Raw genomic sequence first — 16,133 nt, forward strand, 5'->3', positions numbered from 1 at the left:
CATGTGTTTTTACATTAAATACTAGACCTAATTTGAACATTTGCCTGCCTGCCTGCCTCTCTCAGTATAAGTATATGTGTGTGTTTGTACACAAACACATATACATACATACATACATAACATAAGTACTAAAGAGAAACTGTAGGAGGTGAAAAAAATAACATTAAGGGAAGAGAGCTATATCAAAGGAACTTAACCAATAAAACCCAGCAGTTTAATGCATTATGCCAGATGAGTAAAGTCCAGAGAAGAATGTTTGCTTCAGAGCTGACATTTCAGATTAGTAATTCCAGGGACAGGGCTGTATCTCACAATAAATGTGAAACATTCCCTGTCATCAGTCAAGATCATGAAGAGGCTGCGCTAGAGTTCAAATGTTAGCCAGTCTTCCATTTTAATAAATGCTCAGATTAAATGTGTGCTGTATGATGAAGTATGTAGGCTCCCACTCAAATGATGAGATTCACTTGGGAAAACAGCCAAATGTCTTCTGGTTTGCCTTCCACTTTGTTATGGTGAGAGAGAGATTGATTTTTAGAATAGGCTGACACTTTCCTTCATGTAGGTTTGCTGAATACCCCAGTCACTTGGCCCTTGAAAAGCTACTTTTTTTTTGCTATCTCGTACAACTTTGGTATCTCATACAACCTTTGTGTACTTTTTGAGGTTTTGAATTGTTTATGGCTACTTTTGTTATGCTTGTCATTATGCATTTGATAAATGTGTTGTAAGCTGCCTTGAGCATGGTCTTAACTTTGGATAGGCAGCATACAAATAAAATGGTTGATTGACTGATTGATAATTTTAAAATGTATTGAGATTATTGCAGTACAGTGGTACCTTGGGTTAAGAACTTAATTCGTTCTGGAGGTCCGTTCTTAACCTGAAACTGTTCTTAATCTGAAGCACCACTTTAGCTAATGGGGCCTCCCGCTGCCGCCGCGCCACCAGAGCACGATTTCTGTTCTCACGCTGAAGCAAAGTTCTTAACCCGAGGTACTATTTCTGTGTTAGCGGAGTCTGTAACCTGAAGCATCTGTAACCCAAGGTACCACTGTAGGTCTGTATAACAACTGTGCTTTGTTTGAAGCAGTAATAGAAACTGAGATATGAAAGCTAGGAGCTAAATGGCACCTTAAACCTAGGTTATGGGTGAAACTCCTTGTCACAAAATGTGCCTAGAACAATGGGAGTTTCAAACACTGAAGTACAATGTCTCCGTCAACTGCAAAGCTATGAATTTTCACATAGCAGCTTCTGGATCAGTCCATTCTTCCATAAAATGTTAGTTTATAAGAGAAAGAAAAACTGTACCAGGCAACTCACTAAGGACTTGTGTTCGGTAGGTTCCAGGATCTATGCCAGGCATAGGCAACCTTTGGCCCTCCAGCTGTTTTGGGACTACAACTCCCATGATCCCTAGCTAACAGGACCAGTGGTCAGGGATGATGGGAATTGTAGTCCAAAACATCTGGAGGGCCGAAGGTTGCCTATGCCTGATCTATGCAGTGTTGCTGAAAGCCGAGTACTTATTGAAACAAGCCCCCGACCCAAAAGGAAAACAGAGTGTTGGGGAAAGGGCATTTGCCTTCCGGAATAGCTTATATAACCAGAGGCAGCTGCAGCTTGAGATATTTTGCTGCCCATGAATACTGAACTGTATTAGTTTCTGAATCTTTTAACAATGTTGTTAGAGTAGTCGTTTGCTGCAGATCTAAAGGAATAGATGTTCTTTGGATGTTCTTTCAGCCTCCTACAGAACAAGCAAAACGGGGAGCCGGCATGCAGCCTGCCATACCACCATCCAAACGAGGAGCAGGAGATAGGTCTTCAGTTTATTACGCAGAACCCAAGAAGGCAAGTCGTGACGCTGAGGCTAATAAGCACCTGACATCCGATGATGGTAACACAAAATATTGTATCTGGTACCTAAGACCCCATAGTTAAATGCAGGCAGATTTGGTATTGATGTCCTGGTTTACATATTATGCTTATCTTTCTCCAGTTGTAAAATGTACATAGTCACTTAAGCCAAAATACTTGTATTCAGTGTAATATGTGCACCAGAGAAACTAAGCCTTAAAAAAAGAAGCTTATTAAGAATCAAATGCAAACCAGTGCATATTTGCAGACATTACAGGTCTTTTTCAATGTTCTCACTGAAAAAGTTTTTAAATTTACAATTACAGCATAATTTCCATATTCTTTTACTAGATAAAAGCTCAATATTTAGTAACTGTTAATGTCTCTCTTATTTATAACACGACTCTTGCAACTTTGCATCATATCATCTTCTGCCTCCTTTTTATTATTACTTAATTTGAAGTAAAACATTTCAAAATGATGAAATTTATCAGACTGCTGTTATTCAAAAATATTTATTGTATACAAACATTGCCCTTAAAGAAGTAATTGCTTTTTAGCTACGCCTAAATATTGTTATAATTTATTTATGCTGGTAGTTTTCACAGTGTGGGGTAGATAGTGATTAATACAGATATATTTTAATCCTGTTTATTTTCAGGACGTGGGGTCTATAAAGCTCGTAAACCCCCAGAAGAAATTAAAGAGGCTCAGCAAATACAAGAAGATAAAAATTTGCAAGTGGAAGTACCTGTTGACCAGGTAGATTTAAAGTACATTTCTTCTTTCTGAATGAATTGATTATAACACTTCTCTCTCTCTTTCATCTGCTTGTGCATAGAAACAAATATTGGGCATGACTGACTGGCCGCAATGCAGCAAATTTCAGTGCATTTAAATCCCATTGACTAGGATGGATGGAGTCTGCCCTGTGTAAGGGCAGAAAGCAGTTCTGCATACACAAAAGGATGGTGACTGCAATTTTACCTTCTGGCTGCTTCCCCATCTACTATGTTGAATTCATCTCTCAGGGGTCCTCCAGCATCTAGTGTTGGGTTTTGGGTAGAGCAAGGGGCCGCAATGGGAAGGAGGAAGAATAGAATAGGCCTGGTGATATGCAGAAGTGCCCTTTAAAGGTAAAGGGACCCCTGACCATTAGGTGCAGTCGTGGCCAACTCTGGGGTTGCGGCGCTCATCTCACTTTATTGGCTGAGGGAGCCGGCGTACAGCTTCCGGGTCATGTGGCCAGCATGACTAAGGTGCTTCTGGCGAACCAGAGCAGCACACAGAAACGCCGTTTACCTTCCCGCCGGAGCGGTACCTATTTATCTACTTGCACTTCGACATGCTTTCGAACCGCTAGGTTGGCAGGAGCAGGGACCGAGCAACGGGAGCTCACCCCGTCACGGGGATTCGAACCGCCGACCTTCTGAGCGGCAAGTCCTAGGCTCTGTGGTTTAACCCACAGCGCCACCTGCATCCCCTTTAGAAGTGCCCTTTAGATTTCAGCTATTAGATTTCAGTTGTAATTTCAATGGAAATCTTACGTGTATACTTAAAGCTTATTGCAATTGGTAAGACAGAATTGCTCAGATCTGGCTAGATTGTAGTTCTGGATATTTGAATGTGTGTTTTTGTTTTCTGCCAAAAGTAGACCACTATTTCCTGTTCTGTTAAACCATTTGTTTTCAGTCTTTCCAGATTTTGGATGCACCTTTAGCCACAGCCTGAAACGTCAGGGTTTTAATTTTAAAATAAATAAATCTTTGTGTCCCTTTTTTTCTCTTTCTGTATTTCCCCCTTCACTCACCGTCTTTCTCAGAACAGATCTGCACTGTGGATATACTGGTTTTAAAGTCAGTAAGGGACGTGGGTGGCGCTGTGGTCTAAACGACGGAACCTCTTGGGCTTGCCAATCAGAAGGTTGGCGGTTCAAATCTGAAGAGCGGGGTGAGCTCCCATTGCTCTGTCCCAGCTTCTGCCAACCTAGCAGTTCGAAAGCATACCTGTGCAAGTAGATAAATAGGTACTGCTGCAGCAGGAAGGTAGACAGTGTTTCCATGAGCTCTTGTTTCCGTCACGGTGCCCCGCTGCACCAGAAGCAGTGGTGAGGTCATGCTCACCACATGACCTGGAAAGCTGTCTGTGGACAAACGCTGGCTCCCTCAGCCTGAAAAGTGAGATGAACACTGCACCCTATAGTCGCCTTTGTCTGGACTTAACCATATAGGGGTCATTTACCTTTTACCTTTACCTTAAAAGTCATTCCTTCCTTTTAACAAAACTGGGGAATGGCACTTGTTACTTGTATGTGCATCAAGAGGGAAGGAAGTAGAATTCCCTTCAAAAGATGTTTAACATCCCTGCTGTATAAACGTATACTTACCCCCCAACCCACATATACTCAGCCCTTCTACTCTTTTTCTAAAAGGAAAAGCAGATTTTATGATGCCACGGATGAAGCACTCCTATGACCCACTTACTGAAAGCCAATGTACCATTACAGAGCAGGTGATGGAAGATGCCTTTGTGAAGCCACCATCTCATCCAAAGCCCTGCTGACTTACTGTGTCCAGGGCAGAAGAAGCATTCAGTTGTGAACTCTCACCTGTACTCCAGAGAGCCAGTGTGGTGTAGTGGTTAAGAGCGGTAGTCTTGTAATCTGGGGAACCGGGTTCGCGTCTCTGCTCCTCCACAAGCAGCTGCTGGGTGACCTTGGGCCAGTCACACTTCTTTGAAGTCTCTCAGCCCCACTCACCTCACAGAGTGTTTGTTGTGGGGGAGGAAGGGAAAGGAGAATGTTAGCCGCTTTGAGACTCCTGAAGGGGAGTGAAAGGCGGGATATCAAATCCAAACTCCTCCTCCTCCTCCTCCTCCTCCTCTTCTTCTTCTTCTTCTTCTTTTTCTCTGAAGTGAAGCAGTCTTGTCAGAAGTTTACCACCTCATTTACCATTTGCAAAAACGGGACCTTAGGTCCATTTTACTGTTTGAGAGGACTTTACTCATTTCCAGGCTGTCACATTAAAATAAAGGTAAAGGACCCCTGACAGTTAAGTCCAGTCGTAGACGACACTGAGCGCTTTACAGCTTGAGGGAGCCAGCGTTAGTATTGTTACGCCAGTTTAGGATGGCAAGCTTTCTTTAAGGCATAACTAGTTTGTTTTCAAGAGTGGGGACATGGGAAACAAGTCGATTGCTTGATTTTTTTTTCCTGATTTGTCATAAAATTACATAAGAGCATTTTTCTTTTCTTGTGTTCATGCAAATCTTTATTGGAATGCATCATACTCAAGGCTCCTGCTGAGGTTGTCCACGATGAAGACATTTATGCAAATTGGAGTACAGAAGAAGAGGTTAGTTTTGTTTTTGCAGTACAGTGGTGCCTCGCAAGACAAAATTAATTCGTTCCGCAAGTCTCTTCGTCTTGCGAGTTTTTCGTCTTGCGATGCACGGTTTTCCATAGGAATGCATTGAAAATCAATTAATGCGTTCCTATGGAAACCGCCTTCCCCCGACCTCTTCTGGCGGGCGGCATTTTAAAATCGCCCGGGACAGCGGAGGACTTCTCCGCTGTCCGGGCGATTTAAAAGCCCCTGGGAAGGCAAGCAGGGGGGACAAAGACTTTTGCCCCCCGCCTGCCTTCAGAAGAGGTCCAGGACAGGCTTCGCGGACCTCTCCGCAAGCAGCGGGAGCGCTCCTTGCGGAGAGTTGCCAGCGCGCCCAGGCTTCACGGCCCCGCCGCCCGGCTTCGGGACATCGTTCCGATGCCAGGCGGCGCGGGGAGGCTTTCTCGCCCCGCCGCCCGGCATCGGGACGATGCCCCGAAGCCGGGCGGCGGGGGGAGGCTTTCCCGCCCCGAAGCCGGGTGGCGGGGGGAGGCTTTCCCGCCCCGAAGCCGGGTGGCGGGGGGAGGCGTTCCCGCCCCGCCGCTCGGCTTCGGGACATCGTTCCGATGCCGGGCAGCGGGGGGAGACTTTCCCGCCCCGCCGCTCGGCTTCGGGACATCGTTCCGATGCCGGGCGGCGGGGGGAGGCGTTCCCGCCTCGCCGCCCGGCATCGGGGCATCCTTCCGAAGCCCGGCGGCGGGAGGAGGTGTCCCCGCCCCGCCGCCAGGCTTCGGAGGAGGTCCGAGGACAGCGGGGAAGACGAGCTGCGCTTCCCCGCTGTCCCGGAGATTTCCCTATGGGCTGTCGTCTTGCGAAGCAAGCCCATAGGGAAATTCGTCTTGCGAAGCGCCTCCAAAACGGAAAACCCTTTCGTCTAGCGGGTTTTCCGTCTTGCGAGGCGTTCGTCTTGCAGGGCACCACTGTATTTGAGAACTTTTTTATACAGTTAAAATGGAATCTTGATCCTGGGGTGTTCCTTGCCGATTTTTACATCAGTCAAACAAATTAACTTCTTAACACCCAAAGCCATTCATATTGTGGCATTTGAGATGGTTTAGTATAGCCCCGGAAACTGCATTAGTTCAGACCTGCTGAGATCAATACTTTTATTTAGAGGTGTAGTTGTATTATTTAACGTAGACAATAAAAACCATTTGTAACTACTAAGTATGCTTTCATGTCAGGGAATGAAATAAGGGAATTCTCCTTTAAGCAACTTTGATAATCAGATGAAACTTCTCCACCCCTAAGTACATATATAGCTGGAATTGCTGAGCTCCTGTCGCTATCACTCAGAATTGTGTAAAGTTCCTAAGATATAATGTCCATTCTCATTATGACAGGCTGCAACTACATTTAGGTTTTGTTGGAGTCCTTTACTACCTGTTTGTAATATGTTTGTAAACACAATGTGTAAACACAAATATTAAGCCTTTGCTTAATTTTAAGTAACTGCCTCCGCCATAAGCATTGCTAGCATACCATTCAGATGGTTAGAGGGCAAATGGGGTAAGAGCCCCATTTTGTTATAGTGCACTTTACAGTTAATTTGAAACTGAATTTGAGATGGTAAGAGACCTGCTGGATTTTTTTGGGGGGGGGGGGGCACAATCTAGTGCTGTCCTCTGTTTTAAATGTAGCCATGCAAACGCCTCTAAGAAAGCTTACTTATATCTAGAGATTTCTGGATATAACCTTCCGAAAACAAACCTCCTCTTTCACTATCATGGAGGTTCCATTTTAAGCATATGCATAACTTACTTTTTCAGAATTTTGCTTCATTCTCCGTTACCTTTCGATTATTAAAGTACTTTTAAAAGTAGTACTTTAATAGTGGTATTTTCCAGATGTATCTAAGAAGCTTGTTCATAAAAAGAACCTGTATTAAAATAAAAATCTGTACTCACACAGTTGTGTGTGTGTGTGTGTATAAAATTATTTTATTTTGACAAACTATAAATAAGAATAAAAAATTTGCACTCCATGACTGAGACCATTCTATTGTAACTATCCAACCTCCCAAAATTTCAACACCTCCTGCAATGGTTTGACCCCTTTCTCTTTTAACAGTACAAATTCTACAGACACCCTCCATATCTCCTCAGAATCATTTTTCCTGCACATTCCCTGTCTTACCTTAATGTCACATGTTAATTTATCATTAATAGCTATACCCCACACCTCTTTATACCATTCTTCCCTTTTTATAATCTGGTATATATTGTATAGTTTAGCAAAGTTGTACATTTTAGTTGAATGTTTAGATAACAGTAGAATGAAGAATTAATGATTGCTTGTGATTGTTATCATGTAGGCTGAAGAATATTATCAAGACGTGAAACCTGAGAAAAAGGTCTGTTTTAAATACCCAAATATTTCAGTGTATAAAAACTATGAAACAGCAAGAGTTGAAGTACCGAGTAGGGGGAATTGGGGTGCCCCTCTTTCTTCATAACGAGCATTTGCCCAAGTGAATTAGTTTATCAATTCAGGAGGTACAAAACCATCTTTCATGTCTCCCCTATTATACAGAAATGATGGAGCCCTTTATATAAAATATATATTTCTCCCATCTATTCAGGCTCAGATAATAACAAAATAGGAAAGTGCTTATAGAGTGGTCTGGTCATTTGTAATACTTATGCGGACTTGGGGGAAGCACTTGGGATAGAAATTGCTTAGGATCACAGCTTCCTTACACTGATCTGAACTGAGCTCAGTATTCCCATTTACCCAAGCCACTGACTTTCTCTGTATTATATTTTGGACTTGGCTTGGGGCCGGGGCCCAGGTAAGCCCACCCCACATAACTGATCACATGATGCAGTGCATCCACACCATTTGAACGGGAATACCCATCAACTTTGTGGGGACACGACCCCCTCAAATATTTTATTGTGAGGGCTGAAGCCCCCACGGCCCCTAGAAGTTGGCTCCTATGGGGCCTGAGTTGTCCTTCAATTTCCCATTTCTCTTGTGGCCTCCCATATCATCTCTCACGCTGTTTTTCCAACCCTCCTGAACAAGAGTTTCTTGGGGCTGCAGGGGGAAGAAAAGTTTGGTAGAAATTGCCTCCTCCAGTGGCAGCATCCCTGAACAGAGTTCCGATCATGGGAACATGGGATCGGAACTCTGTATACTAAGAGACGAGAAGGATGGGAAAATACTGGTTCATGCTGCTGAAATGGAATCACTTCAACATATCCGTGTAGTTAAGCACGCTACATTAATATCGGACTTAGAAAATTAAGCACATTGTTAAAGTTGAAAAATCATGAATTCTTGGCTGAAAGAGTGAAGAGCAGTGGGCAAATAAAATATATTACAGATTTGCTCTGGAAGCAGTTACGAAGTAGTAACTGCTAACATTAGATTAAACAAGCTGTGGGTTTTAATATATGCAAAGATTTACAGTAATAATTTAGTGCTATTGATTTCTTTAGCAATCAACTACCAGCAAAAGAGTTTTCTTTAATTAATAATGCCTGAACTGCCAATAAAGTGTATATTAAGTATTTTCTCCGCCAGTGAAATTTTGTTAAATCAAATATGTATTGATTTTATAATTGGCTTTCTTATTCATTGCTCACAAAATATATTTAAGTTGATATCTCTTCTTACTTTCTTGATACAGTTTTGTGGCTATGGTTGAAGTATTTTAGAACTTCGCTTGAAAATAGGATTGATATTGACCGAACCAGAAGTATTAAATGCTGTCAAACAGGAATGCATTGGGGAGAATCCTCAGTGTTAAGATTTTTGGTCCAGGGCTGCAACTTTGCAAACAGTGGGATTATGCTTATCTACTCAGAAATAAGCTCTGTTCAATGGAGCTTGTTTCCACTCGGCCCTCCAGATGTCTTGGGACTACAACTCCCATCATCCCTGACCACAGGTTCTGTTAGCTAGGGATGATGGGAGTTGTAGTCCCAAAACATCTGGAGGGCTGAGATTGCCTATGCCTGGTGTATAGCATAGCAGCCTTAGTAGTGTAAGTATGCAGAGAAAAAAATGGAATTTAGCCAGTGTGTAACAGGACTGCAGCCTAGGGCTTTATCTGAATACTTTGCTTTATAACTGTGGAAAATGATTAGAACTGTATTTATTATATCTGATGACTTTACGTCAGGAAAGGTTGATAAAAGGTGGATAAATGGGTTTTTACTCTGAAATGCAGTGTGTCTCGATAAAGCTGCTCCCAAACATTTTAGGGTAGGAGTTCTGGTACACATGACCAAAGGATTACTGGATTGTATCCTCCATGTTAGCTCAAAACATGTCATTAATTTTAAAAGTTACTAGTTTGTCTGGAATTCAGGATGCCTCACACAATATTTTAAAAGCTGCTACGTTCAAAAAAAGTCAATTCTCTCACGCAGCCAAAGCTGAATCACCCATTCAACAAATCTTCACTTCCTTTTATCAGTCCGTTCATTGGGCTTTGAAGAACGGAGTCTTAACTATTACATAACAAGCATACATTAGCAATTTGTCATTTTCTAGCAGAGAATGCCTCAGTGCTATAATAAATCTTGCCAATTTTTAACTGCAGGTGCACCTTGTTTAAGACATTACAAAAGTGGATTTATTACGGCAATTATTATGCTGGTGTCTATGAAATATACTGAAATTTCATAGGGATTTGAATTGCTAGATTGTTCTACCCTGTGGTACAGTCTGTCAGCTTTTATCACATTTAAATAAGTTGGACTTAAAATCTGTATCCTATGAATGACTGCTAGCCCATATCTATCTATCTATCTGTCTGTCTGTCAGTGGCGTAGCGTGGGGGGTGCAGGGGGGGCGGCCGCACCGGGCGCAACATCTGGGGGTTAGGGTTAGGGGGCGCAAATCCACGGGTTAGGGGGCGCAAATTACTTGCCTTGCCCCGGGTGCTGACAACCCACGCTACGCCACTGCTGTCTGTCTATCTTTCTGTCTGTCTGTCTGTCTGTCTGTCTGTCTTTCTGTCTATCTGTCTGTCTGTCTGTCTGTCTGTCTTTCTGTCTGTCTGTCTGTCTGTCTGTCTGTCATCTCTAACTATCTATGCATCCATGCCCCTCCTATTCTCATGCTGTGTGTGAGAGAGAACAGCTACTGTTGCTTCACTCTGTCACGTGATAACGATTGTCATGGCTTGAGCTGTATGGAATTCTAAAGAAATTCCATACAAAGTGCAGAATATGTTCAGCTTCCTCACCAAAACATCCTCAGATGATTGAATTAATTGGTTATAGATATCAGATGGTTTGATGTAGACGTTGAGTGTGTATCTTGAAATCAGCTGCCTGACTGCTGCTTGGTGGTTGAATGGAGTTGAGCAGGCTTAAGGTTGTTCTTCAACGTGCATCACATCTGAGTGGCCCACAAGATTGCTGAGAGCGAGTGCTAAGGACCGTCAGCCCCCGAGTTTGGCATCTGGACATGAAGCACCCCACAGGCTGCCTTAAGGGAATGCTCCATGACAGCAAAGCGGGGGGTAGGAGGCAGCCAATGCCTTTCCCAACTCAATGCCTTCTCTGCCAACTAGTTGTGGTGATTGTGATGACGTAGTAGGCAAAACCAGCAGAGGTTAGTCTGCAAGGAGAATTCCTCTCTGGCCTCTGAATACAGTGACCAGTGTAATCCATAGCAAGGTCCAGCAACAGCTTTAGGCAGCTCGTAAACCACAAAAATGGTAACCCTGGCAGTTGGCAGAGCCACAGAAACACTTCTGCGCCTCTTTGCCATATCTCTGGAGCTGGTAGTCAAAAAGTTTATCTCTGAGCCTGACGGAACAAGTTTTGTGGTGAAGAAGCCAACCCACAGCTGCCCGTTCATTGTCCATTTCTGCGTCTCACAGTTTGGCTCGCAGCTGTGGTTCATAAAAGGAGAGCAGTTTCCTTTCTGGGTGGCATCTATTATCTCATCATTTTTTGAATGACATGAAATAATAATGGATATTATTGCATTGGGCATGCTCATTCACTCGGGCTTTGAACTCTTTGCGATTGAGCGCTTCACCAGAGTATTCCAGTACAAAGGTGTTGGAGGGTAGGTCTTTTGCTACTCTCCCCACCTTTATTTTCCGTCAGAATGACTTCAACATCTGTGTGTTGCTTTCTCTGAAACTGCTGGTTGGAACAGGCATCTTGAGGAATCTTGAGGAACATTCTATCATGAGTAGACGGTTAAGACAGTCTTTTCCAAACGCCACCTCTCCTTGAGAAATGTGGAAGGAGAATAGGAAATCCAGCCTGCCTGACTGGCTGCCGAAGCCACGGCACTGCTGGCCTTATCAGGGAGTGGACCAGAAGGAAGAGGTTCTTCCTCCCCAGCCCCTAGCAGTGGCGTCCCCAGCCCCCACAGGCACTTCCCTAGCAGTCAGTGCAACAAGAGGAGACAGAAGCGCCCTCTCCAGCCAACATCTGGACCCACAACAGTTGCTTCCAGCAGGAATGAGCCTTTCTGCAAATTCTCCCTTCCTGCTGCAGCCCTCTCCTGCCTTAGCCCCATATTGGCCTAGAAAGACTCCCTACTCTCAGGAGAAGGGGAAGATGAGAAATCTCCCTGTAAGTGAAACTCCACTTATGGCGCTTAGGATTCAAATCCTGTACGTGTGTGTGTGTGTATACACACACACACACACACACACACACACACACACACACAGACATACACACACACACACACACACACACATAATTAATATTGCTATTTCATACTGATGATTATACTGTTTTGATGATCTAGAGTATTTTAGAACCTTAACTGATGTTGATTTTTGTTTCAGGAAAGAAAGGGCGTTTTCAAAAAAATGTTTGGATTCTTCTTCAGATCAAAGAAGAAAGGTATGTCAGAAATTTATTTACAAGACAAATATGCAGTAGCAAAGATACTCTACGGCTAAACTATTCTACGGTACCATTATGTTGGGATTACAGTTTTGTGTCTGTGTGTCTGTTTTTAAAAAAACCAACAATGTAAGAATTACCATGCTTGGCTAGACCTAATTCTGCCTAGCTCAGCATTCTTTCTGCTGACGTTGGACAACCAGATACATGCTAAGCATAATTCTGCAAGCAAGACGTAGTTCCACTAGTCCCCCTTTCTTGGTTACTCCCCATCATCTACAGAATTTGACTATTTCTTAATATGAAAATTATGCTCGTGGTTATCATAGTTTGTACAGTGGTACCTTGGGTTAAGAACTTAATTCGTTCTGGAGGTCTGTTCTTAACCTGAAACTGTTCTTAACCTGAGGTACCACTTTAGCTAGTGGGGCCTCCCGCTGCCGCACAATTTCTGTTTTCATCCTGAAGCAAAGTTCTTAACCTGAGGTACTATTTTTGAGTTAGCGGAGTCTGTAACCTGAATCATCTGTAACCTGAAGTGTCTGTAACCCGAGGTACCACTGTACTAATTATTATCATGACATTCTTTGGCAGTAGGTTCCACAGGTGAAATATTTATATATGTGTGTGTGTGTGTGTGTGTGTGTGTGTGTGTGTGTATAAACTAACCAACCCAAACCACCCTCCATTGTTTGCCCTAGATTCACTGCTTGTCGGTTTCGTCAGAAATGTTTTGAAAGCGAATACTTTTACACTCTGCACATCATTCATGATTTATTAACCTCTGTCCTTAGGGCAGTTTTTGATGCCTCAGAAAGGCAAACCCAGATCTGCCATTGAATTGCATGCTCAGCACAGCTACCGCCATGCATGATTTCCTGATAAGCATGCATGCATTTGTCACTTTAACTCTTTAATTGTTTGCGTGGGTATTTCAAAACAGAGGTGCATCTAAAAGTAAATTGTGTGGTGTGGCCCTAAGTTGTCTTTTTCAAAAGTCAGACCAACTGTTGAAACTAGTGATCCTCAATGTGTTTAGGTGCTGAGGCTGGAAACCTCAAAACAACACTCTCATTGTCATTGATCAGGAAGGAGACTTAAAATTTGGCCTCTGAATTTTCATGCACAACTATTTGCATCTGGTGTTTGGAGCTTGAAAATACGGTTCCCTTTGTGCTGAATTAGCAGTAGCAAGGCTTCCACCAAATCATAAAACCCCGTAGCTGGTAGATCTTGGCTGTGGGCTTGTGCCTTAAATCTCACTGTTATTTTCCTTTCCTTTCCTTTTCTCTCTTCATTTTTTGGCTGATAAATCAATATGCCTAGAATATACAGGCAGCCCTCCTTTTACACGCATTTGATATGTGCACAATTGTGTATACGTGTATCGCGTCAAACCTGGAAGTGACCCAGAAACATCATAAAGATACCAATGAAACATCACTAAAAGCAGGGTGGGATGTTTGCTCACTTTTTCACTTATACACGATTCCGCCAACGCATGCGGTACCTTGGAATGTAACCTTCATGTACACAGGGGGGTTGCCTGCATCTCATATTGTAATTTATATTTGTATATTGGCATCTGTCTCAAGAGACAATGGAGTGCGTTTCTGGGGGTGAAATCAAACCGCTGTGTTAGCAACACCGAAGCAAGCTCCCCGGGGTGCCAGGAGTGTGTGACAGTCCTGGACTGCAGAGACAGCAAGACCTCCTTGCCCCCCAGTCTCGCTGATGTGGTCCAAAGGAAAGGAAAGCAATACGTTTGGCACCAGCTTGGCTGCAGGAGTTGCCAGAAGGAGGCATGCAAGGCGCCATCCAACTGTGCTGGGACTCTGCCGGATTTGTGTAGGGCCGGGGTCAGCAAACTTTTTCAGCAGGGGGCTGGCTCACTGTCTCTCGGACCTTGTGGGGGGCCGGACTATATTTTGAAAAAAAGAAGAATGAATTCCTGTGACCCACAAATAACCCAGAGATGCATTTTAAATAAAAGGACACATTCTACTCATGTAAAAACACGCTGATTCCCAGACTGTCCACAGTCTGGATTTAGAAAGCGATTAGGCTGGCACCGGCTCCCAGGCCTTAGGTTGCCTACCCGTGGTGTAGGGCTTACTCCTGAGCCTTTTCTTCTCCTGAAGATAGGCTGTGGAGGTTTAGGATCAGGGTTTTCCTTCTCCTAAATGGGCTACCTTCCCAGGTTGACAAGCCCTATCTGCTCCTCACTTTGCTTTAAAGCACGTTCAGAAACCATTGACCATTGGACCCACTACTGGTTTTGTCCACTCAATCTGCTGGATCTCGTCTTTGCATTCGTCCCTGAGGGTTTGAGACCCATCAACTACTCTCACCTGGTTTAGCTGGCCAGTCAAAAATCTTTGCAGCTGTTCCATTACATATGTTTCCTTTCCCCCTTTAACAATTTATTCTTTGTAAAATACATTTTCTAACAAATAAAGTACAAATACTAACAGGAGGGAGGCAGGCTTTAATCCCTCTGGCCAGCTGTGTGTGGATCTTTGCCATGCTTATCTACAGCAAGTTAAAACTAAAAATTGGAGGTGGTAGCTCATAGCATGTTAGGCGTGGAGGTGGGGGCTGCTTCAGATAGGTCTATGGGCCCTTTATACAACACAAAACTATAGGTTTGTAATGCTTTCCAGTGCAGGGCTTGCTCCCATTCCTCCTAAAGTTTTGATAAAGGAAAAGTCAGTAACTAACATTAAATAACCAGATAATTTAGGTAAACTCCCGAGAGAGTGCTTCTCTTATTTGCAACAGTGAGCCAGGAAAATACTTACAGCCTCTTGATTTAAACAAGCTGTCTCAGCAGTTCATCTTTACAGCTTTAAAAAAAGAAAGAAAGAAAGATTTGCACTTGTGAGTGAATCCATATTCTGACAGCATTAAATGTTGGTTGTTTCTTCCGAAATATTTTCCAGCAAAGTATGGTAACCTATTCAACATGAGTCTTAATGCCAGCCAATTCATTCATTCTTGAGAACTATTATCTTTGTCCTGTCATAGACTCGTTTTGTCAGCTGGGAAGCTACAGAGTTATGCATTTTCTTCTTACACATGAATGCTATCTTTTTTGGTGAAGTTATATTAATTAACTGGCTTTTCATTGAAAAGCTGCTGTAGCTTCTGGACTACAAAAGCCTGAGAAATTCATTTGGGTAATACTAGATGGCTAGAAGTCTACATTTTTGCAAATGTCTTGGTTTTAAGTATATGGTCTAATGCAGTTTCTTTTCCCTTTGCGTGAGGTACCTTTGGTGTATTTTTTGTGTGAGAGAAATCTATCATATATATTTGTAGGGGGAAACACATATATAAGAAGTCAGGCTGCATAATAATGCAGTTCACTGAAAGCAAGCAGCTGAAAGGAAACTGGAAACCCAAGAGTTAGTCTATCCTGGCAGTGCATTCCCTTGATAGTATTCACTGGAGACTCAACCAGACCTCTGGCATTCCTTTTGCTTTTTGTTGCCTTGCTTCTGCCCTCCCTGAACAGTAGGGACAGAGGGAAGCACGAAGCCTTGGCGTGCAAGCACACAACCACGACACAGCACTGAGTACCAACCACCACTGTAGAAGTTGAGTCACAGAAATTTGCTCACTGTCTCTATGTCCCGTCTTTGACATATGGTGATATTTCTTTGGTTACCAAATTGCCTGGGTGAGAAGCAGTGTTGTATATCCATTGTCATCTTCAGTTCCCGATGAGCCAGCATATCAAATATGAAAGAAGCATAGGTAGGATGTCAGGATTCTCATGACAAAGCATTGCGACTGTAAATGCTCAGTGGTTATTAACCAGTTATTTTCTTCACCGTCAGTCATGAATATACAACATGGTATCAACATGAATTGCATAGTGGTGAGCTCACAACCAGCAGCACATTGCTCAGCCAGCATTCTCCCTGCAAAAAGCTGTGCCAAACCAACAATAGTTATTGATGCATTAGGGCAGTGATGGCCAAACTTGGCCCTCCTGAAGTGAAGGACATGAGGAAGGAGTTGATAATACAGGTGAGCAGCGCACAGG

At 43.3% G+C, this 16,133-nt stretch overlaps 1 protein-coding gene across 6 annotated transcripts in view; it reads left to right on the forward strand.

The window, feature by feature from the left end:
• The window catches only part of DCDC2C (doublecortin domain containing 2C), a 59,521-nt gene that overhangs the window by 23,685 nt on the left and 19,703 nt on the right, over nucleotides 1-16,133 (forward strand). For all 6 annotated transcript variants that reach the window (XR_014155152.1, XR_014155153.1, XR_014155154.1 and 3 more), the window contains exons 7-11: nucleotides 1,750-1,903; nucleotides 2,525-2,625; nucleotides 5,157-5,216; nucleotides 7,564-7,602; nucleotides 12,022-12,079. Coding sequence is in view for 3 of the 6 variants with exons in the window: in XM_081857155.1 (XP_081713281.1) it covers nucleotides 1,750-1,903; nucleotides 2,525-2,625; nucleotides 5,157-5,216; nucleotides 7,564-7,602; nucleotides 12,022-12,079 (412 nt within the window). In the remaining 3 variants the exon portion in view is untranslated. The remainder of the gene's footprint in view (nucleotides 1-1,749; nucleotides 1,904-2,524; nucleotides 2,626-5,156; nucleotides 5,217-7,563; nucleotides 7,603-12,021; nucleotides 12,080-16,133) is intronic.

The sequence above is a fragment of the Podarcis erhardii genome, assembly GCF_964252035.2.
Source record: "Podarcis erhardii genome assembly, chromosome: 3".
NCBI lineage: Eukaryota > Metazoa > Chordata > Lepidosauria > Squamata > Lacertidae > Podarcis > Podarcis erhardii.